This window comes from Polypterus senegalus, chromosome 3 (assembly GCF_016835505.1).
Source record: "Polypterus senegalus isolate Bchr_013 chromosome 3, ASM1683550v1, whole genome shotgun sequence".
In the NCBI taxonomy this organism is placed as follows: Eukaryota; Metazoa; Chordata; class Cladistia; order Polypteriformes; family Polypteridae; genus Polypterus; species Polypterus senegalus.
This window is the reverse complement of record NC_053156.1, coordinates 117,249,548-117,275,234: the sequence shown is the minus strand read 5'-3', so window position 1 is coordinate 117,275,234 and position 25,687 is coordinate 117,249,548. Positions and strand designations below refer to the sequence as shown.

General features: G+C 34.6%; 1 protein-coding gene across 2 annotated transcripts in view; it reads right to left on the bottom strand.

The window, feature by feature from the left end:
* hace1 (HECT domain and ankyrin repeat containing E3 ubiquitin protein ligase 1) overlaps positions 1 to 25,687 on the bottom strand; it is a 134,195-nt gene that overhangs the window by 84,108 nt on the left and 24,400 nt on the right. The window contains exons 6-12 of one of the 2 annotated variants that reach the window (XM_039747856.1): positions 24,720 to 24,851; positions 15,538 to 15,620; positions 15,160 to 15,256; positions 11,013 to 11,114; positions 10,811 to 10,917; positions 6,021 to 6,273; positions 2,673 to 3,034 (exon numbers count right to left, since the gene is read on the bottom strand). In XM_039747856.1, coding sequence (XP_039603790.1) covers positions 2,673 to 3,034; positions 6,021 to 6,273; positions 10,811 to 10,917; positions 11,013 to 11,114; positions 15,160 to 15,256; positions 15,538 to 15,620; positions 24,720 to 24,851 — 1,136 coding nt within the window. The remainder of the gene's footprint in view (positions 1 to 2,672; positions 3,035 to 6,020; positions 6,274 to 10,810; positions 10,918 to 11,012; positions 11,115 to 15,159; positions 15,257 to 15,537; positions 15,621 to 24,719; positions 24,852 to 25,687) is intronic. The other variant, XM_039747857.1, reaches the window with a different exon arrangement.

Genomic DNA, 25,687 nt, shown 5'->3' with positions numbered 1-25,687 from the left:
AGGAAATCACAAAAATAACACTGTATTTCAAATAAAAAAAATGTACTTAAGCAGCCTACAAATTGGTATCTTACTACTTTTAAATTCATTACTGAAGCAGTCTTTCCAGAACTATTTACTGTATGTCATATCATTTCTAACCAGCTTAATCTAGACCAGGTTCGTGGGGGCATGCTGGAGCATATCTCAGTTAGCATAGGGTGCAAAGATGGGCAAACACGCACACTCCCCAAAACACACACTAGGGCCAATTTAATATCACCAGTTCACCTAACCTGCATGTCTTTGGACTGTTAAATGAAAAGGGAGCACCCAGAGGAAACCCATGCAGACACAGGGAGAACATGCAAACTCCATACAAGGAGGACACAAATCCTAGTCTCCTTACTAGAAGGCAGAAGAACTATCACTGTGCCACTGCTATTTACTTTATAATTATAATAATATGAATTTTGCACAGTTTGAATTGTTCATGGAAAGCATATTGTTTTTAACAAGACATTTTAACATTAACAACAATTTGCTGTAATTACAAATTTTTTATAGCTGAATTTAGCAGGCAGTCAGGCCAGTGTTTTGGTGTTTGAGAGTAGGCTACAAAATTGCTGCTTCAACTCACACATTGCGTGACTCTGTGCATATCACTTTATTTGGCATTTCTCCTATTTAAGAAACCTACACTGAGTAGCCACTTTATCAGGTACAGGTGTCATTGCCATGTAAAGGAGTGATGAATGAGTGACAGCATCATATGTACTGTTAAAAGCAGATGGGCTGGTGCCAATGAGCAATCTGCATGTGCAAATTAACTTGAGTGGAGGAAGCATGCATTAGACGTGTACCAAGAGTGCATAAATGTGTGGAAGGCAGGCAGTGTGGAGTGGTGGTTAAGGCTGTGGACTTCAGTCTCTGAGGATGTGGGTTGAAATCCAGCTACTGACATTGTCTGACCATGAGCACATCACTTCGCCTGCTTGTGCTCCAATTGGAAACACAAAAGAAAGGTATCTAATTGCATCTCATACTTTCTAACTCACCTTGGATAAAGGTGTCAACCAAATAAGTAGATATAAAACAACAACAACATTCTTGGAGATTTTTACATGACAATGTAATAACAATACTGAAAATGGTGCAGATTAAATAATAGTGATGATCCTGCAGTGACTGGGCCTCAAAATCAATTTTTAAGGACTGTCTCCAAAGCACAAGCTTACATTAGTTTCCTACTAAGATATGCTGTTCGGTTAATTGAAAGAAACAGACTTTCTGGCAGTTGCGTGGCTGTAAGAGGTTTGCCCTGATATTGGGGCAGACAAAGCTGTCACATTGGAGAGCTATGGTTGGTGCAGCACGGACAGGACAGCAGAAACAAGAAACAACTCAAGGAAATTCTGGAATGTAGGTAAGGAAAAGACTGAAAGTGAGTCAAAGGGGGAATCTGAAGCTTCTTCTACCCACTTCGGTGAAGCATCCCTGGCAGCGGAAAGGGAAGTCAGGGTCATATGAGTGAAAGAGAGGAAATGTAAAGCCAGAGCGCTTTGATTGAATTATCGTTATGGATCTGTGTTTGTTAACTGGTTTAGAAAAAGAGAATCCATTAATAAAATGTGTTGTTGTTGTTGTTAATAATTATTACTACCATTATTATATAAGCAACTGATTGTTATTTATCATGATCATAGATTTTTACATTGTCTGTGTTTGTCTCTTACCATCTGGTATAGAAGCACAAGCTGCCCAGCTTTACTGTTCTGTAGCATAACTGCAAGTCACAAAAATCTCACATACATATTGTAACTTAATTACAGTAACTTGGGGCATTGAACAACAGTTTTGTGAGCACTCAATCTTGCAAATGTTTGTGCTGGTTAAAAGGTTGTTAAAAAAATCAGCAACTCACTTTAATCTAAAACACATTTGTTCAATTGCAGCATTTGTTTTGAGGTAGAAAAAACATTTTGGCACTGAGAAGGTGTTACTGAATAAGGCTTGAATGTTATTTTCAGCATGTATGTTAAAAAAAAAAAACAAAACCCTTTTTCCATCAACAACTTCATAATGATGGAGGAAAGTATAAATAATTATAACAGTTGTGCATAGTATTTTCTAATGGCTATTAAAACCCCACCTTCAGCCCCCAAGGGTGGCATTATATGGGAAAAATAAAAGACTAACCTAAATCTAAAAGCCTCCTGATGTGTCTCATCCCAACTTCATTCTGTCTACGGTTTTAACACTAATGCTACTTCAAGAAAATAACGCTTTTAGACATATTCAACAAGACTGCTCTATAATTCCAAATGTAATCATGGTGGTGAACATCAATCAGTTCAATAATAAGGCACTGGCTGTCTCGGTTTTCCTTCATTATAAGCTACATTAATTATTTCGGGAGTAAGTAATTAACATAAAGAGTGAAATTTAGTAATAATGCATACTACCTATTACCAAAAAGGCTCTGTCCCAGTTTGCTTACTGAGAATTGTGATTACAAATACTATGTAGTATTGTAAGTAACTGAGTCCTCAAAATAATCTATATTTATATTCTGTTTTTTCAAATGAATGAAAGCAACCAACTGTGATAGTAAGAATTTAAATGAAGCTAAATAAGGAACTACATTAACATATTTTTTATAATATTTTTAAACATCTTTTGAAAACTCCTACCCTGGAGGCATCTGGCAGGAGCAACACATATAAAATGCCTGTATGACAGCACTAAGCCGGTTTGCTGTCATTGAAATCACATCTTCTCCATCAACACAGGCTTTCTGATGCTCAATGTTTACTTCTGCTTTTGGGCTGGAAGTTTTTGCATCTGAAGAATGTTCCCCCTCCTCCTCCTCCTCCTCCTCCTCCTCCTCCTCCTCCTCCACCTCCACTCTGGGTGAGGAAGTAGCTTCTCTCTGCTTCAGTAGGATGGAGGTGATATTGCTGGCACCTGAAGCTGGATCTCGTTTGTTTTTTTCTAGTTCAGTAGCTATTAAAACTAGCCATTCATCCAATGAGTGCCAGAGCAATTCTAGGGGCTTCAATAAAAGAAAAAAAACATTAAAATAAATATAAATATCACTGGAAAAAAAACTACTGCCAAGCATAAAGCAGAAACACAAAAAGAGCAGTTGCTAATTCTTAGACCATTAAACATTTAACTGCTTGTTATCAGCTTGCAAACATAAAAGCATTAAGCAAAGAAGGTTAAAGCTAGGAACTGTTTTTCCTTAATTAATACTGCACATAAATGAGAACAACAATGCCATGCGCATTCTCCTCAGGTTCTGACATGAACGATAAACATTAATAGATTTAAACAATAAAAGAACCTTAAAGCTTATGAGTTAGTGCCCTCTTCAGGAGAAAAGCAGCATGGCCACAAAACAAGCTTAGCAGAGCACAGTATAAACTTAAGTGTGTAAAAAGTTAGATTAATTCTTGCATTCTTCCTGTAACAAAAGCAGAAGAGCCCCTACTTGCCACTAAGGTAATTATCTTGTCAGAGGAGTGTTAAGTAATGACTGTGATACTATCATATAAACAAATGATCTGACACAAGCTGTGTTCAAAAATAACAAAAACTAAACTTGAGATTTACACTTACTATAAAAGAGAAAACTAGTAAACATAGTAAATCTAACAAAAATAAATCAATAAAATTCAGCTTTTCCCAGCAAGTATCTTAGGGGCTTCTTATTCAAAATTGCACTATAAACTGAAGGGTTCATGAATAATACATTTAAAAACGCAAATCCTTCAGTAATGACAGATCAATGTTCTCTTCAGGGTTGATTATAATGAAAAATAATAATTTTACAGTGTAAAATTACAGCAAATAATACATAAGGCATGCAATATTTTATCCCACTCAGAAGCTCACAGAATAAAAGGAAAAGCAGAAGGAAGTGTTTGTAAAAAGACTAACTTGAGCTGTACAATATTTTTAAAAATTGAAAAGAGAATTTTCAGGAGTCCGATATTTATTTTTAGCAAGAGAAAAATTTAAAAACCACCAAGGAGATTATTCTTACACCTCTCCCAGCGGATGAAATGTGTGAAAGCTCTCTGCTTCATGTGTACAATCACTAATATGCAACCCTTTTAACACATTTTACAGTAATGGCTCAAAGTGTTGAATCACCGTCCATTTTAACCAGTCATTGACGTTTTTTTTTTCCATCTTTTCATAAAAATATACCAATGGCAAAAAAATAACTAAATAAAAAGGCAGATACATAATCATAAAGTATAATGGTTACATACAGGCATTGTTACTACTGGCCTAATTAAGTTTGCATCACAAAGCCCGCATATTCGATAAGTGATATGGCTGTGAACCAATTGATGGTCTCTGGAACTGTGAAGTATCAGTGTCAACTAATGTTCTACTCTTCTCTTCACAATAAAATCAACCTGTTATCTTTAATAAAGAAAATAACAATTTTGTGTTGTAATCATTTTATTTGTATCACATATGTAAAGTGTGTAAAATGTATATATAAAATATATTTTATGAAATAATAATTTATAATACTTTTTCTAATAGATGAACTTTGTCTGTTTTAAATGTACAAGTTCCATTAAGAGGATTTAAAATACAAGCAGGTATATGCTACAGAATTGTCAGGAAAGCTTTAACTCAGAGAGGATCCATTATAATTGAACATTTTTCTTTGATAGTAATTTGAAAACTGCAAATACAAATATATAGCTCAGTTAGATGAAAATGTGATCATTAACTGCAGATTTGTATACACTCTGCATTCAGTATTCCTGTGCTTTTATCTTTAAAAAGATTCTGCCTGGAATATGGTTAAACAGCTGAGATAGGCGCTCTAAATACAATGAACCCGTTCAAATAGGCTGCATCATCATCACAAAATGGGTTTAGATGAGAGTGATGGATGGCGAAAAAAAGTCAATGATATGATGTTCAAGCAGCTGCACACAACTAATTCAAAAAATAACTAAACACATTTTTTTCCCCAGAGGGAAATATGCTGACTAGAAGTTAACACTACTGCCTCACAGCTCCAGAGACGTGGCTCAAATGTGTACTTTGAGCATTCTATTCAAATCACTTCCTCCCACATACCAAAAACACATGTCAGGCTAACTGGCAACTTTAGATTTGTCCTGTATGATCAGATATATCAGTGTTTTCTGCAAATTCAATGGAATGACTTTCTGCCCAGGAATTATTCATGCATAATAACAGGTGCTGTTGGGGGGTATTGGTCCATTTTTTGTGACCCTATAAAGAATTATGTAGATTGAGTAAAATGCACAGGCGCATGGATGAAGGTTTCTTTGATGACATTAAGATATTTATGGATTGGTGCAAAAAGTTAAAGTATATTTCCTTTTCTTGTTTCAATAAACATTTATTCTTGTGCATGTATTCATAATAAAACACTCTATAATGGCTGCAGTATCCAAGAATTCATTTTCTGAAGCCTATCAGTGTTTTACAGGGTTGCAGAGAGCCACAGTCTATCTTTGAACATGTAAGAACCTTCTTTGGAAGAGGCGGCATACACCCTTTGACACTCATTTATACCAATTAACCTGACATGCATATTTTTACCTTTTGGGAGTAAGCTGGAGAACTCACACAAACATGGCTGGAACATTCAAGCTACCTACATACAATGACCAGCTGAGAACTGAAAAATCTAAAGATACGAGCATTTGCCTCATAACTGAACTTTGAGGCAAACGCTATAAAAACTGGCAAATCATGTTATCATTAATGAAGAGTAAGATGATATATTTTAAACGTAGAAATGCTCTATAATGTTGATCTTAAGGCTCAAGTTTAAAAATTCCATTACATTTAAAACAGGAAGTGTTGAACATCCTGTCCTATTGTGCTGTATATGTGCAAGGTAAAATAAAAAAACTAACTCCAGATAATAGTTTAGCATTACACTGCACATCTGATTAAAGAGCATGAAATACAGAATGAATAAAGAAGATTTAAAATTTACATTTTTTATTCATAAGTTATTCTAAACTTACTTCCTGCTCAGGAGTTGCCTGATTTAAGTTTGTATGCTTTCTGAAACTCATCTCTTTATCGTCATTAATGGCAATCTTCCTAACGTCATATACTTTTCTGACCTTGAAAACTTGACTTCTTGGCGTTTTGTTTCCATTATAACCCATATCATTTCCATTATTTGGTGAAGAAGGGCCTAGGCGGAATACATGGCAGAATATTCGGACAATCCGTAAGAGACTCCTCATCTGAGCTTCATAATTACTTGATAAACTGAAAACACAAAAAAGTTAATTCTCAATTAAGTCACTGGGTGAAATAAAAATAAATAATACTGGTATAAAAATTAACATACCATGCAGATAAAGTCATTAAAATTAGAGGTAGATTTTATTCTCAAATTCACCAATAGAATATTGATTCGTTCAAATCAGGCTCCATTTACAATGTGTTGGGTATGTTAACCCAATTCAGATCTATCAAACTTCATCTCACAACATAACTTGCATGTGAAGTTATTTTGCATTTTGTACATCCAACACCTCTGAGACTTTTACATCACAATAAATGTATTGTATACCTTTAAAACTTTATAAGCAGTCCACTGAATGAGTATGGTGTAATTTAAGAAGGTTCTTTAATAATTCTGACATTAGCACAAGATACAATATTTTTAGAACATTAAAGGAAAAACTACACTTTATAAACTATTCTTTTCAAATAATTACATCAGTTTGAATGTTTATTTTGACACCCCATTGATAATATTTTGAAAAAGGTCCAATTCCCATAAACCTGCATTGCACCTATATTCTATGTTTCCATCCATTTTAAGGAACCACTCTGTCCAGTTCCGGATTATGGGAAGAGACAAAATCCTAGCATCTTTGTATGCAATGCAAGAACCAACCATGGACATGATATATACACAAACTGAACAGATAAATTTTTGGATTATCTTTTTATTTTGTAATCTGATGAATTTTTACTAACCTGATTGATTTCTCAAAAAATATATATATATTTTTTTATCATTATAACTCGTTTTTAAAATTAAATCACTTTAATCACTAAGATGGAATACAATACAGTATGTAGTCTGAAAGGCATTTTACTAAGTCTTACAATATTACAATCATCAACCTACTCAGAAATCTACTTACATTAGTTATTTGTAACAGAGAATAATATCTACCATATAGGTTGATAATATGATTTTACTTTTAATGTCCAACAATATAAGTGTTTAAACAACTGTCGAACTATCTAATTGTAAACTGCAAGGAAGCTGGATAAGCCAGTTTTTGCTAACTCCTGACTTTCCTTGATAAGAGGAGCACATTCTGGGTCAGTTTACCACTTAGTTACCCTTCTTTCTTCTTTGTTTGAGACTGTTTGTCCATTCCTTTAACACTGGGAAAAATGCTGACAAAGCTAGACTGATGGGAGTTGTGCCTGGGCAATTTTATTGATGAGTCTAAGGAAACAGAAAGGCAATAAGAGGAGGCAGGCAACAGCATTCACTTTCTGCCATTTTCCATCCTAAGAAGACCATCTCTCTTTGCAGCCATATTCAGCCAAGATATGCTATGTGGCCCTATGTACTGTATATGATGAGCTTGGCTAAGAAGAGATTAGAGTGTGACTACCAAGTGTATGCACTACCTGAAACTACATATCTAGCATTATCAGGCTGTATGGTTTGCAAAGCTACATTTTGCTTACTTTTTGTTAATGGGAATTAGTTATAATATTTGAAGATTGAAACATATTACTTATAACACATGAATAAATGTGTACATTTTCCCCCTGCCTGTTCTGGTACTCTGTCAAATTGTCTGGGGATACTGATCTAAAAGGAAGTGAAAAGTATTGAAATGCATATACTGTATTTATTTGAATATGTTTTTTATTTAATATTAAAACAAATATTTAATGTTTGTGTAAGAGGATGACACCATAAATACATTATTTCAGAAACATGAATAGGCTACATAAAATTAAATTACTGAGTGAAATATTTATTTATTTATTTTTTATTTGAATGGACATTTAATGCAAAGTAATTTAAAACTACTGCAGCATGGATTTTTTTTAGTGGGCACCTCAAGAGAAGCGGACACTTTATTGTGTTACATGCTATTTTCATTAATGTGTATGGTAATATTAATGACAAAAAACACACCTTGAATTGTATTATATCAGGTCAAATTATTATTTTCTAAATTTTACATGCTATGACTTACAATAAATGTTTCTGTAATATCACGCAAATAAACCAGAAAATCCAAATGAATCATCTCCTCACGCTGATTTTTACAACTGATAACTTGGATATCACAATTAAAACTAGAAAAATGTACTGATAAATGCTAGTCATATAAGAAAATTATTTTTTAATCACATTAGATGTGTTTTTTCATTCTAGATTGCTTTTTCGCAGATTCCTTGACAAGAACTCTTATGTTTATTTTTTTGTCTTTCTTTTTCAATAGAGAACCTTGGTTTGAAACCATAACACCAATTACAGCCTCTCTTAAAATTTGCAAAAGGAGCTGTCATTGGTCTAACACAAGGGTTCTGAAACTTTTTAACCCGAGGACCAAAAATAAAAAATAATACCATACTTGGACGCAAAAAGGGAATTACTACCATAATGACAGCAGAACCATAAAAAAAACAAGTAAAAATGGCTATACAATAATACTAGTGCAACAGTGTAATAATACCTCTGCTACACATTTTGATTCAATGGATGCGTGAACAGCAAGTACAAGATGAACAATCAACTATGGCCACTGATACTGCTTTTAGTATACAAAATATACACCCAAATCTTATTCATTCACCCTTTGTAAAACCCTGAAAATCATCACATTCTAGTGTTGCATCAGTTATTTCATTTCGACAATTCAAACTACTGTTGTGATTTCCTCACCTTACAATCACATTTGTCTTTGCCTCCTCTCATTCCCTTTCTTATTTGTATCTTTGCTTGTCAGTCATATCAGTTCTCTGGTTTTGTCAGGGAAAGTGTTGTTGTGTGGAATATTTTTTAGATTTTCGCACCATTAAAAAAAAGCTGTCTGTGATGAATTAACAGTTTTGTTCTGCACACTGAACAGAAGGTGGCATATAATTCGCACTTTGACTAACTTTACCACACAGTCACATGGCAATCCATCGCAAGCATGTTCATGACCCATACTAAGCAACACCGGTCTAATGGTTTGAAACCATAATGCTTTCAAATCGGCGGTCATAATCCTGATCACATGCACTTCCCGAATGGATTGGTAAAATTGAATCAGTGGGAGTTTTTGAGGAAAAAAAGAAGGTGCTTAAGGTCCTTGGAATTATTTGCAGACTTCAAAAGGTTGCTATGTGCCTGATTCTGTTAAAGTCTGCGTAATTTATTACAGTATAAAGAGGACCCTACCACAACAAAACGATGTTATATGTCAAAAGTAATGTACACCAGCAGTAGCAGGTGGCAGTTAAAAACCAAAACAATAACAGAATAACAACATGGTACAGCATTTGCCCATGTGCATTCACTAGCATATACTGTATACAGAACCAAATTATTCTTGTCACACAAAACATTAGGGGCTTTTTGCCTTTTCCTGAAAAAATGCATAAGAAATGTAGAGTACCACTGCTCTAGTTATTTCTGGATTATTTCATTCTTTTCTTCAATAATCCATTCATGTTTCTTTTTCAATTATGTATATTTTATTTTTATAGTTAAAAAGAAACTAGAAAAGAAAAACTGAAAATTTAGATAGGAGTTGGGATAGGATAAAGAGAAAACAGTAATGCACAGTTTGCTGTGATCATGTAAGTTAACATAACCTGACATCCATTTCAGTCTAAACATGAATATTTTCCCTGACACACTGTTATACAAATTTACAAAATTTGCATTAGTTCTTCATGACATTCTGGTAACAAACCATGCACCTTGCTTGTGCAAAGTCTGCATTTTTTTCCACAAAGAACACTGATTTTGCTCTCAATTTCCTAAGACATGCAGCTTATGCTGTTAGGTAATTTGTTCATGAATGGACCCTGCAATGGACTGGCACTTTCTACATGACGGTTTTCTTGAATTACTCCCAGAGCTCATTTCAGAGTCTTTGGCCTTCTCCCTAGACGTTGCATTGGTCTGTAGCTGAAAATATTTCATGGCTATGAAAGGTTACATGACTGGAAATAAGTAATAATGGGTGGTTCCAAAAAAGAATTCTCTGCTAAGATCAGTCTGTAAAACATAAAGGAAATGTTTAAACCATATGAGAAAGGATGATTGTATGCAAATGAGGTGGAATAAAATTTTGTTTTCTAGATTTTTTCTTTTGGGATAAATATTAAGGGGACTGATTCTTAGTTGGTTCAGGGTTTTGACCGTGTGAGAAGAATATTGCTTCTACTCTATCATGGACATTACTTTGCCTTAAACTATTACTCCCAATAGTAAATATTATAGGACTCATGCAAGTTTTATTTTAACTGAATGGCACCTATATTATCCAGTGGAAAAGTTTTAATTATTTAAGGAAAAATTAGCTTTTACCTGAAATGCTCATTGATGTAACACTGCTCTAACTCATTATGCATTCTATATATATATATATATATATATATATATATATATATATATATATATATATATATATATATATAGTGTACAAATATGTATAACTTGTTTCATCTCTTAAACACTGCTAAAAACAAAATAGCTCTTTGATTCCTATAAAATTAAAGATTTTAATATGTATTTGACATTTATTCAGAACACGTTATTTACCTGAGTAACTTATGGCCATTTGTTGTTGCCACTTCAGCAAGGCTTGTCAGGATTCTTTGATAACTTCCTTCACTTTGCTGTGAAATGTGTTCCAGAACTTGGCGTAGCTAAACAAACAAACACAAAAAACATTTCATGTCATTTAAAATCTACAAAATAATTAGGAATGTATATAAATCTATGATGCTGTTAAAAAAATTACCATGCTCTCCTTTACATCTTCATTTTGTGTCATCTGGATTAATGTTTGAAATAATCTGCTATGATGTTGTATTAAAATTTCACATGTTTCACCATACCCACCCTAAAGAGAAGGAAAACACAAGGCTCATTAATTCAAAGTTCATTATTCGTATCATATCTGAATCTCTTTGATATCTTTGATCTCTGTACCTTCAATTTTTATTATCTGATCATTAAAGGAATACTCTACCCAAAAATATATATTTTCATATGTTACTCACCACCCCATGTAGTTTGTAGTAATGGACAAGAAAAAAATGTTAATCTTATAATTTCAGGCTTAACAAGAGAAAAGATATGATGGATATTATGATACATAATGAAGACCAATTGTTTCCAACAACAAACAGTGTGAATACATACATGAATAAAAGAAAAACATTCTCACGTTACTTGTGTTATATTACCCACGTGTCCATTACTTAGTCGAATGCTCAAAATGTGTAAAGCAGATGCATTTTTTTCTAAAACTTACTTCAGGTAAATCAGTATAGAAAGTAAACAGGACAGGCACATTCGCAAAATGTTGTGCTTCTGAACTGCAGACCCACCTCTCCCCCTTATTTATTGGTCAAGAGTCCTGTTTTCAATTCAAAATCACAGTTATTATAAGAATGCACCTTGTTTACATTCCTACGTATTAATAATATTTTAACAAAAAATATATGCATTTTTCACATTTCGAGCATTTCACTGGATAGTGGACAGGGGATTATCTGACACAAGAAACATGAGAATTTATTTTTTCCCCATGGACATTTTTCACATCATTTTTGGTGGACATAATGCGTCTTTATTACATTCCATTACACTATTAACTGTTTTTTCTTGTTCTGTATGAAAACATGACATTAAAAATGTTTCTCCACTATCACTACAAACTAAATGATGTATGGAACATATGAAAAATTATGATTTTTGGTTGGAGTTTTCCTTTAAATGCAATTGCATATTAACAACAAACAAGTAATTAGACTTGAGTCTTGGTCAGACTACTGTGATCCCTCATGCAAATATTTGTATTTGTTCCAAAGAGTACAAACATGGAACTCCAGCCCTGAAATGAGACAAGCACTCAATCACGGTTTGTTATCACCATTACCTTCCAGTAAAAATAATCCATAACTTTAAAAACCTTCACATTAAAGAGCCAATTAATGCTAAACACAGAGGTTGTGAATGACAAGGAGCTATCTGCAATTATGATAATTTTCTATTATTTACGTTACAGTGTGCTTCAATTAGAATGTATGTAATGCATTTGGAGGAGCATATATTTTACTGCAAATACATTATATAGATCTTGTTCTTTTTTATGTGGTAATTTACTTCATAGCACAGGGATCCTATTGCATTTGTAATTATTTGCCCTTTGTGTTTCATTAAATTGTAATTGCGTCAAGACTGTTAAGACTCTCACCTTGAAATTTTCAAGGCTATTAAAATGAGTTGTAAGGTATTGAATTCTTAATAAATGTAGAAGGATAAGTAAAACCTGAAAGATTCTGAATGCTGAAGGTTATAGTATTGTTCCAAAGTCCTACAGTACTCTCAGCTCATGCCAGCACATATTTTGTGTAAATCTCTAAATACTTATTTATTCACAAGTTCTTATCTATATGCTGGCAAAATTGCTCCACTGTTATGTATAACAACATATAAGGATGAGAAGAAATATAGAAGCAGAGGTGGTTTTCTGATCATTTTAGTGCAGTCTAATGTTGTATGCAAATGTTGCCTCAACTTCTGAGACACTTGTTTTCGTCATACAGTATCTAATTTCTGCTCATCTGATATGGATTGTCCAGGTATTTTTCCTTGTTAGTAAGGTCTGTACAAAATCTTAAAGAAAAACAGATTCGAGTGAGAGAAAAGAACATGCTTTGCATCTGGATTAACATGTTTTCAGATTGAACATAGCTCTGACTCAAAATAAAAACAAACCTGATCTACAGTTTTGAAATATGGAGACCGCTTAGACAGCTCAGTTCAAAGCATGGATACATCGATTATCAATTAGGTAAATAAAATTGTTAACTAACATGATTAAGTCGCTATTGGGGGGTTAAATAAAATAGTTTTTTTTTTCAGCCACAAAGTATTCAAATTTATTTTGGCTTTTTTAGGCTTATCATATTAATAACTGTTTCATATTTTAGTATGCTTCTTCATTAACCTGAACTGAAACTCTGGCCTTGTAGCTTTCAATGTCTGGATCCCAAACGTATGGCTCCCAGCCAATGACCTTACAGGAAACTAGCAATACCATTTGGTATTGTAATACCATTAAGTTGACATTGGGCAGTATTTGTACTTGTATAGTCATGTGGCACCACTCATTTTTTTTTTTTTTAAATAAATTTAAGTTATATACTTTGAACAGAATTCTTGTTTTTAAAACACTGTCTTAACTGTTTTTGCATATCAAATAAGGGAAATTGAAAAAAATAAAATTAAATCTATTTTATTCATTTGTTTTTAAAAGATAACCTGTATATTAAACAATACTACTAAAACAATGTTGTGTGGTAAAATTGCGTTTGTCACGATCAAATGACACACGTTACAAAATATTTTAATGACAGGTTGTAACAAGAATGAGTCGGAGACATCATGAAGATTTGGGGCAGCCACCCGTATAATTAAATCAACTGCAAAAATAGGTTTCAAATAGCACGATGTGCTTAGTTCAGAGTCCAGAAGAGAACTGCCTGTACTGAGGCAAGATGGCAGTTTTAAAGGGCTGGAAGGGAAATGACGTCATCTATGCCGGTACTGGGAGTGGTGTCCTTGTGCCCAGAAGTGATGTCATCCTTGGGGCCGGCAACAGGCGGGATTTCCCAGAAAAGGTCTGCAAGGGACTGAGAGAGATAGTCAGTATACTCCCCCACTCCCTGGCCTGGCGTAGAATTACTAGTGTTTAGGCCCTTCAGCTGATTCCCATGCGCGCGTGTGTGACAAGGTGTAAATTAATTTCTGCCAAATTAAGTAAAAAATTATGTTAAAGAGGATCTGTCTTTGCATGCTGTCATAACATGTTTTGAATATTGACGCAGCAGGCCACTTTAAAATTGCCCAAGGGCCGGATCTGGCCTGAAGGTCTCAAGCATAACACCCTTGGTATAGAAGAAGATCAGAAATCAGTCTATGAGAATATCAAACCTCTGTCTATGATCATACCTCAAAAAATATGGGCCATGCAGCATGATAAAGACCCCAAATACAGGAGTACATAAACAACAGTGTCTTAAACTAACAAAGTTTGCATTAGGGAATGGCCAAGTTCTGACCTTAGTCCAACAAACATGCTGTACGGGCGTAGCATGATCTGAGCAAACTATTAATGGAAGACATCCCACTTGAATAAATAAGAAGAAACTATTTTATAAAAAAATGACAAAATACTTCAAATGCTACACAGATCTGTACAGTAGTTAAGGGAATCTCTGGGATGACATTATTGCTACAAGATTCTACCAATTGCAAAATATGTAATGTTGTACAGTGTAGTATGTTGTTTTTTTATCCATCCATCCATTATCCAACCCGCTATATCCTAACTACTGGGTCATGGGAGCCAATCCCAGTTTGTTTAGTCTGATTTTATTCTTCGATTAAAATATAGGAGAACATTTCATTGTTGGAGACAATTAAACAGGAATATAAAAAAATTCCAAATGGTTCATAATCTTTTTCTCACAAGCATATACTACTGTTACTAATCATCAATGAAATCTGAAACTGCATGTCTTACAGGCAAACCTGTCTGCAAATTTCTCACTTTAGCTGTATTCCATACTTTCTGATTTGGGTGCATATTAATTGTTTTGTATTTTATACTATGATCTGACTTCACTTTGTAATTATTCATTGCCAAATCAGACAGATGGAGATAGTACAACAGGAATACGCATAGCTCTCCATAAACAAGTACAAACAGCCAAAAGAAAAATGTAAAAATACTCAGGTCAGGTACAATGATATAATGCAAAAAATCTAAAAAGCAAAATAATAATAATGATAATCCAAAAAAATATATAATATAATATAATATAATATAAATATATATATATATATATATATTTTCTCCTCCAAAAAATCTATACCTGCACACAAAGGTCAAGTGGTGTAATTCCATTTTTATCCGGCAGATATTTGGCTCCTCTTGACAGAAGAATCTGAGCAGTGTCTCTCTGACCATGACTACATAAAAAAAAGGAAACGAGGAACAAAACAGATCAGCAACACGTTGTGGCATTATAAATTTAATATGATTTAAAAATATACTGTTCTGTTGAAGATAAACTAAATTAATCCCACACTACATTATAGTCACACAATGGGACAGGCAAACTCTGAATCAACCATTTTATAATGTGATTGTTCACTTTTGAAATTCTAAATAATGACAGCCTGATTGCACAGAGTTAGAAAGTGAATTGCTGTATGCATGTATATTAATAGGAAAGACAGACAGCTGATACCTGCAAGCAAAGTAAAGTGGAGTAGCTCCTGATACATTTGGTCTATTGATGTCTGCTCCACTGTCCAGCAGACAAAGCACAGTCTGTTAGAAAAGAACACAAAATAATTACTTACCATTGAGGTAAAAGCATTTACTGTACCTTACATAATTATTGTAGAAATTAACCAAAATGTCTATTTTTCCTGTATATTAAAGCATTGCACACCATATGGAAAGAAGAATATAAAAGTACAGAATATCGCACTTTTGTTCATATGAATCATTGTGTACAGTATATAAAGTCTGATTCACAATTTTACATTACCAATATATATGTGCTAGCTCCCTACTTCTTTTCTCATCTCTTAGTTGTTTGGCTTTGGTTTTATTAGGCTAACTGTCAATGAAGGAAAAACGACTAATATAGATGGCGAAATAATATTAGAATTCAGTCAGAAACATAACACAAAGTTCTCAAAGATACGTTATTTAATATGTGCTGCTGTCACTTCCAAATGTGTGAGATTAGAAAATGAAGTTAGCTAATACTAGGCATGTCAGGAGATTTTCATCTGGAAATTAACAACTGTTTAGCAGGTGTAGCTCCACCAACTAACCAAGGAATAGGAAGACCAATCCAATAAAGAACATATACAGGGCAGAAACCAACTTACTAATGGGAGCTAAAAATTTGGAGAACCAAAAAAGTGTGGATAGATAGTGTGGGCTGTAAAAGTGATGCCACAAGATTTTAAAAAAGATGGAAGTTTTAAGTAAAAGAAAAAAGAAGGAATTATGAACAACTAATAAAAAAGGAAGAAATGGAAGTGTCCCTAATGAAGGAGGTTGTAATTGTAAATACAATTAAAATCTGAAAGTTTGTTAGTCTCTAAAAGTTAAAATGGCGAAATCAATGTGTAAAGGGATAACAAATTAATTGATTACAAGGACTGAAAGGAGAAGAAAACAGAAACTAAAGCTGGTGTGGATGCTTCAGAAAAAAATCCTCTAAAGGCACCAAGAGCAAAAGACCAGCCATCTTGACCTGGACATTATACAACTTTTAAAGGATAGAAGGCCAATTTATCTACCTTTCAATATCGAAAATGCTATTTCATACGAATACATTGACAAAACACAATATGACATGATATAGCTGATTTGTGCAAATCATCAGAAAACAGCAAATTGGTCACATCACTGGTTTGGTTGAGCTGGTGGAAGAAATCAAAATCCCAATCAGCATAGCTGCATGGCTACATAGTACTTTGGTTACATAATACCAGAAGAAGAAAAATGACTAGTAACTTGAAAAATTAAACATGAATAAGGTGGGTTTAACTAAGCGGCTATACATCCTGCAGATGTACAGACTGAATGTGAGTAAGCACTATTTCTTGAATTTTTTACAATTGTTGCTTTATGAATTATTTATGAAAAGGACACATTAAAATATATATTTTCTATTTTTTCAAAATGTTCAACAAGCCTTACATGTCTCTATTAAATGAGAGTTTCACTGAATAAAAGCAAAAGGCCATTTCACCAGTTCTTTTTATAACAGTTCTTGTTATCTCATAACTCTAAACAAGCCACATGCAGCCAATGTATGGATGCTCACACTACTCAAATGTGTTTAGGTTTACTCATTTTTGTTAATATCCCTACTGCTACATTTTTAGCAAGCTGCAAAGAAGTTAAAATGTCTCTTGGTAGTTCTGAAAGTTTGTATTACAATAATCTAACCAGCTATAAATAAAACAAACAAAGGCATGTTTTCACTTTTCTGCACCTTTAAACACCACAAAAGGCTAAGCTTGTAATATGTTTCTTAAATGAAAAATTGCAGTGTTGGTCTTATGGTTAATATTTTATTTAAAATTAAACTCTGAATCCATGGCAACACTCAGATCTTTATTTATGGCTTGATTTACAAGGCTAGGTGAACTGAGATTTCCCTAAGAACCTTTACCTTTTTCATCATCAGCCAGTAATTAAAGTTTCTGTTTTTTCCTTGTTTAGTTTATACAAATTACTGCTCATCCATTTAATAACACTAAAAAGATAATTATTCAGGGAATTAAGAACTTTAGGGACACCTGAAGTCATGTGCATATTTCTGCTAATTTACTTTAGGTTTAGAAATTAATCGGCTTAATGGAAGCATGTAAAGTAAAAATAATAAAGGAAATAACAAAAGGCCTATAAACAAACCTCTAGGCACACAACTTGGAACATGTGGAAGCCACGCTAAACATGGACATTACTTAAAGTAAGAATCCCACACTGTGATCACTGAGGGAATAATCATGGATGCCCACTCTTTAATAATGCATCACTATAAAACACAAGTTCAAAATAGCTTTCTGATATCCTGCCATACTACTTTTCCACAAGATGCCAGATTAATCCAACATAAAGCTAAGCAAATTTTAATCTCATTTTAATACAAAGACGTTTTGCAGACTGTGTGGGGCTATCAGGCATCAATCTAATTTAAGTCAAGATGTAGAAATATTAAGTCCAAAAAAAAAACATCTAATATGCTGGATCATAAAGGCTAAAGATAAAACTGCAGATCAGGGTGGGAAACACCAGACGTATTCCTGGGACAAATGAGAACCATGAGTTTGAGACTTGGTTCTTTCCATCCAAAATAAAATCAGAAATCACTTAACTTACTTCAGACCAGATGATAACAAAAAACAAACACAATGAAAACAACAACATCTACTGAATCGAGTACAATTTTGATATATTTATGTGTGTCTTATCACTACTAAACTAGAGTAATTGATCAGGTTAAACAACTACTGATGTGGTCCTCTATGTCTGCTTGTCTGTCTGTCTGCCTGTCTACATGAAACAACTCAGCTTCCCAGTGGATCAATTTTGTTGAAATTCTTTTTTCACCTCCACATGTGTAAGATAGTAGTTTAGATGGGCTTTCCAGTTGAAGTTTTTAGTATGGATGCTGTAATCTGGTTTTTGTAGGACCAATAATGATCACTGATTTCATGTTACTAGAGGTGGCCGATTCAGATATCAGTCCTCATTTTTTTTCTTTACCCTTTAAATTTTTCTTTGCATTGAGGCACTGAATAACTAGACATGTAGAAACCATATATTCTATATTAAAGTGGTAACCTTGGTATTTTACAGACCACAGGTTTTATGTGTTAATTTTTTACATATAAAATGAAAGGCTTATTGTTCAGTGACCACACAAATACTAAAAAAAAAATACCCTTAAAACACACATTTTTTACCTAATAAAACAAACGCCATATTTATCCATAATACATATGTCATCAAAGAAAATGAATGATATAAAAGAAAATTAATGTAATTACATGCCAAAATTCTAATAAAATTTTAATGGGATGTTTATCAAGAAGATATAAGGCTAACATGCCTGGCAAAACAGATGAATCTGGCTGTTAGGCCAACATGTCTTATTGTTTCCTAAGCAATGAGGGTAAATCTTCTTTACCTGTCCTTTTTAAAATTAAAAAAATTAGAGCTGCTCTACTAAATACAAGCTTGTTCACCATCCAAACTCAGACAAGGAATGTCCATTTTGATTTAAAGGGCAAAATGAAAAATTCTGAACTCAGTTTCTATTTTAATTTTATCTTCCATTCAAATTCAGCTGGACAACATACAGTTTATACATCTACTATTCATCTCCATGCACAGGATGACCCCTCAGGTTACTTTTCTTAGTTTATTATTCCACTTTTTTCTTTAGTCTTCTTTTTCTTCTAAAGTATGCCTGGTTGTTCTCTGTTTACAGGATGTTCCGGCTGCAAAATAAAACGCGGCTTTCCTTTACTACCATAATACTTTGGATAAAGGAGACTACAACTAAATAACTAAATTTCCCCTTTGATTATGTCTTCTTGCGACAATCCTGATAGTTTTTGAAGATCTGCTTCCAAGTGTTACATTAGTTTCAAGACTGCAGTTTACACCCGACTCTTTTCGAGCGAAAACATACTCATCATAAGTAATTCATGCTCTGCAGATGCATCATGAGCAAAAATGTACAAATGTTAACAATGATAATACAAAGATATATAAAAACGCACTAACAGTACAGATATATATATAAAGCAGTGAGAATGTTTTTTTTAGATTCAAATATATTTTAATCCTTCGCTATATCGCACTTCGACTATCGCGGCTTCACTCTATCGCAGATTTTATAGGTAAGCATATCTAAATATATAACGTGGATTTTTCGCTGCTTCTCGTGTTTCTGTAGACAATTTACTTCTGGTACATGCTTCCTCAGTTGGTTTGTCCAGTTGATTTCATACAAGGGACACTATTGGCGAATGGCTGAGAAACTTCCCAATCAGGGCACGCAGTTAAGTTCGATTCCGCTGCATTAACCAGGAAGTCTCGTCTCGCTCATTCAGCATCAACGTGTTTCGCTGTGTAAATAGTTAACTGATGTGTTTATCTTTGTGCATAGTCAAGCCCTTCATTATGGTTCCAAAACAATCTGCTCCTGCTACTGCTTCAGGAGCCGTGCCCAGGCGCCAACAGAAGATGCTAATGATTGCCGAAAAGGTAAAATTTTTGGATATGTTGAAGTAAGGGAACAGCTATACCGCTGCAGGACGCCATTATGGCTTCAATGAGTCCACTATTCTTTTTATTTAAAAAGAAGGAAAAGAATATAAGATCCACGGCAACAGTGTCCTTTAACCAGGGCACAAAACGAGTTGTAAGTGGATGTAATAAGGCGGTAGTCCGGATGGAATCTGCTTTAGGGATTTGGATTGAAGACTGCCAGAAGAAGAACAACAGTGGTGCTACACAATCGCCTGAAGAGGCTCCTTTAAAAGAGCTGTAAAGCTCTCCTTTGTTGTGCAGTAAAATTAAACTCATCGTTATCGGACAAGTCGTCATGTCATTGTTGGTGAGTACCCATAACTAATTTTCTACGTACTTAGTACATGTACTTACGTTTATTGTAACTGTGCACACATTTTATACATTTTTTCTTGCATTGTAGGTATTTATTGCCAGTGGCCTGTCTATCTTAATGGCTGTAACATATGTGATATCGGAAACGCTCTCAGCATTTACATGTTATAGATTTTTCACTTATTTTTATACTAGAAAATACCCGCGCTTCGCAGCGGAGAAGTAGTGTGTTACAGAAGTAAAGAAAAAGAAAATGAAACATTTTGAAAATAACGTAACATGATTGTCAAAGTAATTGTTTTGTGTATTTGGCCGCAGCGTCACGAAGTTGTTTTCGTCTAGCTGCATCAGAAAATGTACCACGACGTTTGACACGCCTACTTTTTAGTGTTTTCTCACAGCTTGGATTGCTGCTGTTATTATCGGTTTGAGTCTACATATACATATATATACATATATATACATATATATATATATATATATATATATATATATATATATATATATATATATATATATATATATATATATATATATATATATATATATATATATATATATATTGTAAAGAAAGGCCGGGTTAAGCCCCTGCTGCTTATGTTCTGGGGGAGCCACCATGGGCACTCCAGTACCTCCCCCGGGACGCTTGGTGTCAGCCTCCCTGGCCGACAGTGATTTCCCAACTGCCCGCAGGGCTCCATGGGAGATGGAGTCCTCCACAGCTTGGTTGGGGCCCGGGGTGGCCGCTAGGGGGGGCTGTCTGCTTCCCACAGCCCGGCTGCACGAGTCTTCAGCCCCACCAGGAAGTGCAATTAGGACCAGGTGGTTAATCACCTTGAATGCTTCCAGGTGGGCTATAAAAGGGCCCAGCCACCACCACTCGACGAGCCAGAGTTGGGAGGAAGAAGACGAAGCTTATCTGGGAGGAGTGGTGGAGCGAGGTGAAGAATTGTGTTTTGTGCTTTGGGACTGTGTTTGGGCTGTGTGGCATGGGGAAGACGTGTCCCACAGCTGAAGAAAATAAAAGTCTTTGTACTTTTTATACATGCCTCCGTGTCTTTCTGTGTGGGTCAGGCCTATATAGCCTGTGTTACTATATATATATATATATATATATATATACATACATATATATATACACATACATATCTTCATATATATATATATATATATACAGTATATATATATACATATCTACATATACACACACACACACATATATATATATATATATATATACACACAAATTAAAAATGCGTCCCTGCTAGTAATCGGCTGTGATGGCACTGTTTGTCCTCCACTCCTGTGCATGTCTTCATAATCTGAGCTGACGACCTCATAATCGTATACGTGCAAAAGAAAGTGCGAAGCTTCTTAATATTAGTTTGCCACGGTGTAGAAAAGGGATCCCGTGTTTGCACTTGTCTGGGCTATAGCTCAGTCAGCGTGTCAAAGGCCGGCACAGCTATGCGCGCGCACCGGCTGCTTGAGTTTTGCAGAGCAGGAGACGCCACTTTTTGCAGACGCCACTTTTTGCAGACACGTTCACGTGATCAAAAGTCTCCGTGCTCTTTGGAGGTCATTCATATATATAACTGATCACCCATTGGCCTCGCTCATTGAGTGCAAGGGAAAAAAATAAAATGTAGTCTATATGCTATTAAACAGTAAAACATTAACGTTTTAAGAAGTAAAGATACACTGAGCACCAGTGGAGTGGTTTCGGGTAAGCTACATTTTAAAGCCGGTATAACATAACAGGTAAGTAGTACTAACAGCAGCTAAAATGTATATGGATCATCTCTTGGTAGTTGATCCCTTTTGAAAGGCGCTACACGACGGCTGTGGTATAGAAATTACATTTTCTATGTGAACGTCCAAATTTCTGCCTGTGGTAATGTGCCTTACCGGCATTACCAGCTATTAAAAGAAAATCATTTTTGTATCCTCTGCAGTGTCATCGTTAGCTGCGGAGCTCAGCTCAGAGCGAAATAAGGTGAATGGGAGGGGAGATGATGACGTGACTCCCCCACCTGCCTTAACTCAATCCCCCCACAAACACAGTCTCTCAGAATTTGCATAAGCACAGCCCTTCCACCTGCAATTTTTAACTTAGTTACAAAGTGATCAAAACTGTCGTTTATATCCTGCGTCCTCTCATTAAACTTGTATCCCGCATTAACCGTGGGCATGACAAACGCCAGCAGCAGCCTGTCTATGAACTTAATTTAAACTTTACGTTTACACCGTGCTTTGTTTCTGAAGTAGCTGCACTCATGAATATGCTTGTATGTGTCACTCGCTCGCTTCTTATTGTTTCGCTGCCTTCTCAATTGTATAATGCATGTTTTCTTCAGCGCTTTTTGGAGCTCTTCCTTGTTTTCTACGTACTGTGTTGACAGCCAGTTCACATGATTACGTGGGAGGCGTGATGATGTCACACGAAACTCCGCCCCCCACAGCCATCGAGCTCAACTCCATTACAGTATATGGAGAAAAATAGGTTCCAGTTATGACCATTACGCGTAGAATTTCGAAATGAAACCTGTCCAACATTTGTAAGTAAGCTGTAAGGAATTAGCCTGCCAAATTTCAGCCTTCCACCTACACGGGAAGTTGGAGAATTAGTGATGAGTGAGTGAGTGAGTCAGTGAGGGCTTTGCCTTTTATTAGTATAGATTACCTAATCAATTACAATATGTTTAAAACTGTATTACGTATTAAATAAAACTCCTCAATGATATACGGTACTTATGTTTGTGAGCAGTATATAAACAGTGTGTTTACATACATAATTTCAACGAATCTTACCTAATAACTAAGAGAACATAAAGGGTTTATGCTGTATAACTGTGCGGGGAATATTAATAAACAGTGTGGGAGAGTTTATAAGTATATATAAAAATAACCATACAAACATATGGTTTCTATTTTGCAGATTTTCACCTATCGCGGGGTTTCTGGAACGCAACCCCCGCAATCGAGGAGGGATTACTGTATATTCAAATATATACAGTAAATCCTGGCTATTTGTCGATTTTGTTCCCACAGCTTCGTTTCTGTGCTATTATAAAAGTGTAACCCATTTCATGACGACTAATCACACACACTCACTGATAAGATCCTCTCTATAGTCTGTGGGATGGTACAGACATCATGGGTTTATTTTCATGGCCATGCCCAGCAAAATAAAAATTTTGACTGACCCATTATGCAGCAGCAAAACATGAGATTGACAAATAATAGATCTGTGATACTTCAGAAGTCTGAGGCTGCATGCACACCACACTGAACGAACGGATCAATACATCTCTGCCTGGTGGCAAGAGGTGTGGGTAAGACACTGAACTCCATTCATGAGGACCAGGACTTGCAATTTTTCCTCACGAACAAAGAATTACCAGTAAGTGTGAGTCATACAGTATTTCTAGCACTGATTAAGTCCCTAACATTTATACAAAGTGTCTGGTGCTTCTGTATTTTGATGGAAATGAAAGAGGCTGACCAAGTTCTGTCAATCTTATACTGCAAAAATGTACAAATTATGATTCCCAGTAATATTCTTCTACAGATATACCTAAAAATCTTTACATGAACAATTCACATATACTCTGTGCATACACACAACACTATAAAAAGTATGAAGTAAAAATGGTGTAATAACAGTTTCTTAATATATATCTATTTATATAATTTGAATGCTTAATAGGTATATAAATAATCTTAGTTGCAAAACTAAGTTGTCAACACCTAAATAAATGACACACTTCAGGTTTTGTCTTGTGACATCCTCTCCCTTATAACTTGTTGCTACTGCAATACTAAAGACTTGCTGTTTTGAACTCCTTCACCTCTAGTCTGCTTCAACTGTAACTGACTGGTGTCAGCCTTCCAACTTCCAACTCAGCTCAGTTGAGCAATTTGCTCAAAATGACCAATGAGATCACATACAGAAAACACATATTGTAGACACAACATGCAACACATACATGCACAAAACTGATAATAAAAATAATAACATAAATACATGACCTTCCAGTCACAAAAGTATTAAGTGCTGTACTAATAAAAAAACATATCATTACTACACCTGCCATCATCAATCCTGACAAGTACACCCTCTACGAACATTCAAAAAAATGACCCTGACCAATTACACTTCTTTTGTTTTATTTATATAGGACACTATTAATAAAACTATAAATAAATGTATTACCTTCAGAAAAATTCAAAGAGATAAGATGAAAATTAAAAAAAACTTACAGTTTTATGGCCATTTTGACATGCAACATGAAGTGCTGTCTGTCCCATTGCATCTTCTACATCAACATTGGAGACATGTTGCACAAGATCATGAAGGAGTTCTGTTCGCCCATTAACAGCCAGCCAGTGAATCTACACATATATTTCAGAAAAAGGTTTCTAGTAAATAATAAAACAATGAACATTGTCATAGAAAATGCATTATTAATCTCTGACTTCTGATTTTTCAATATCTGATTAAATATAAGGAATACAGATATTAAAAAATGTAAAACATGTTTGTTTACAGTGATATCTACATACAGTATACACACACATACTGTATATGTATATATTGGTAAAGTATTTTGACAAGGTTGATGTTTTAACAGCAAGGTCTTCACAGACTTAGATTTTTTAGGCATTGTGAACACTTTGTGTTAATTTCCATCTGTGTATCAGGATGCAAGTCTTTCAACAACAAAACAAAAAACAAAATTTCTGCTAGTAGAAAATGCCTTAAAAAGGTAATGATATTGCATTTTCTGCAATCATATCTTTATGTAGGGAATGTCATCTGCTAGATACCTCAGATTTATGTTCCCTGCTTATACCATAAGTCAACATTTTCACTTTGATTTTTACATAGATTTATACATTTTAGACATCTCTGAGCACTATTTGACAACTTTCATAGCAATGTCTGTGTGGCTAGAATGTGAGTCTGGACTAATAATTAAAAAAAATAGTCACTCAATCCAAATTAAACTTTGCACAGTTACTAGCACTGAAAATACCAATATACAGTGGAACCTCGGTTTGTGAGTAACTTGGGTAAGAGTGTTTTGCAAGACGAGCTAACTTTTTTAATAAATTTTGACTTGATAAACGAGCGATGTCTTGCAATACGAGTAGTCCTTGTCTACTCAGCGTCATGTGATCACAACTGAGCTGATGGTTCTCTCTCTCTCTCCTTTTCTTTTTTTTCC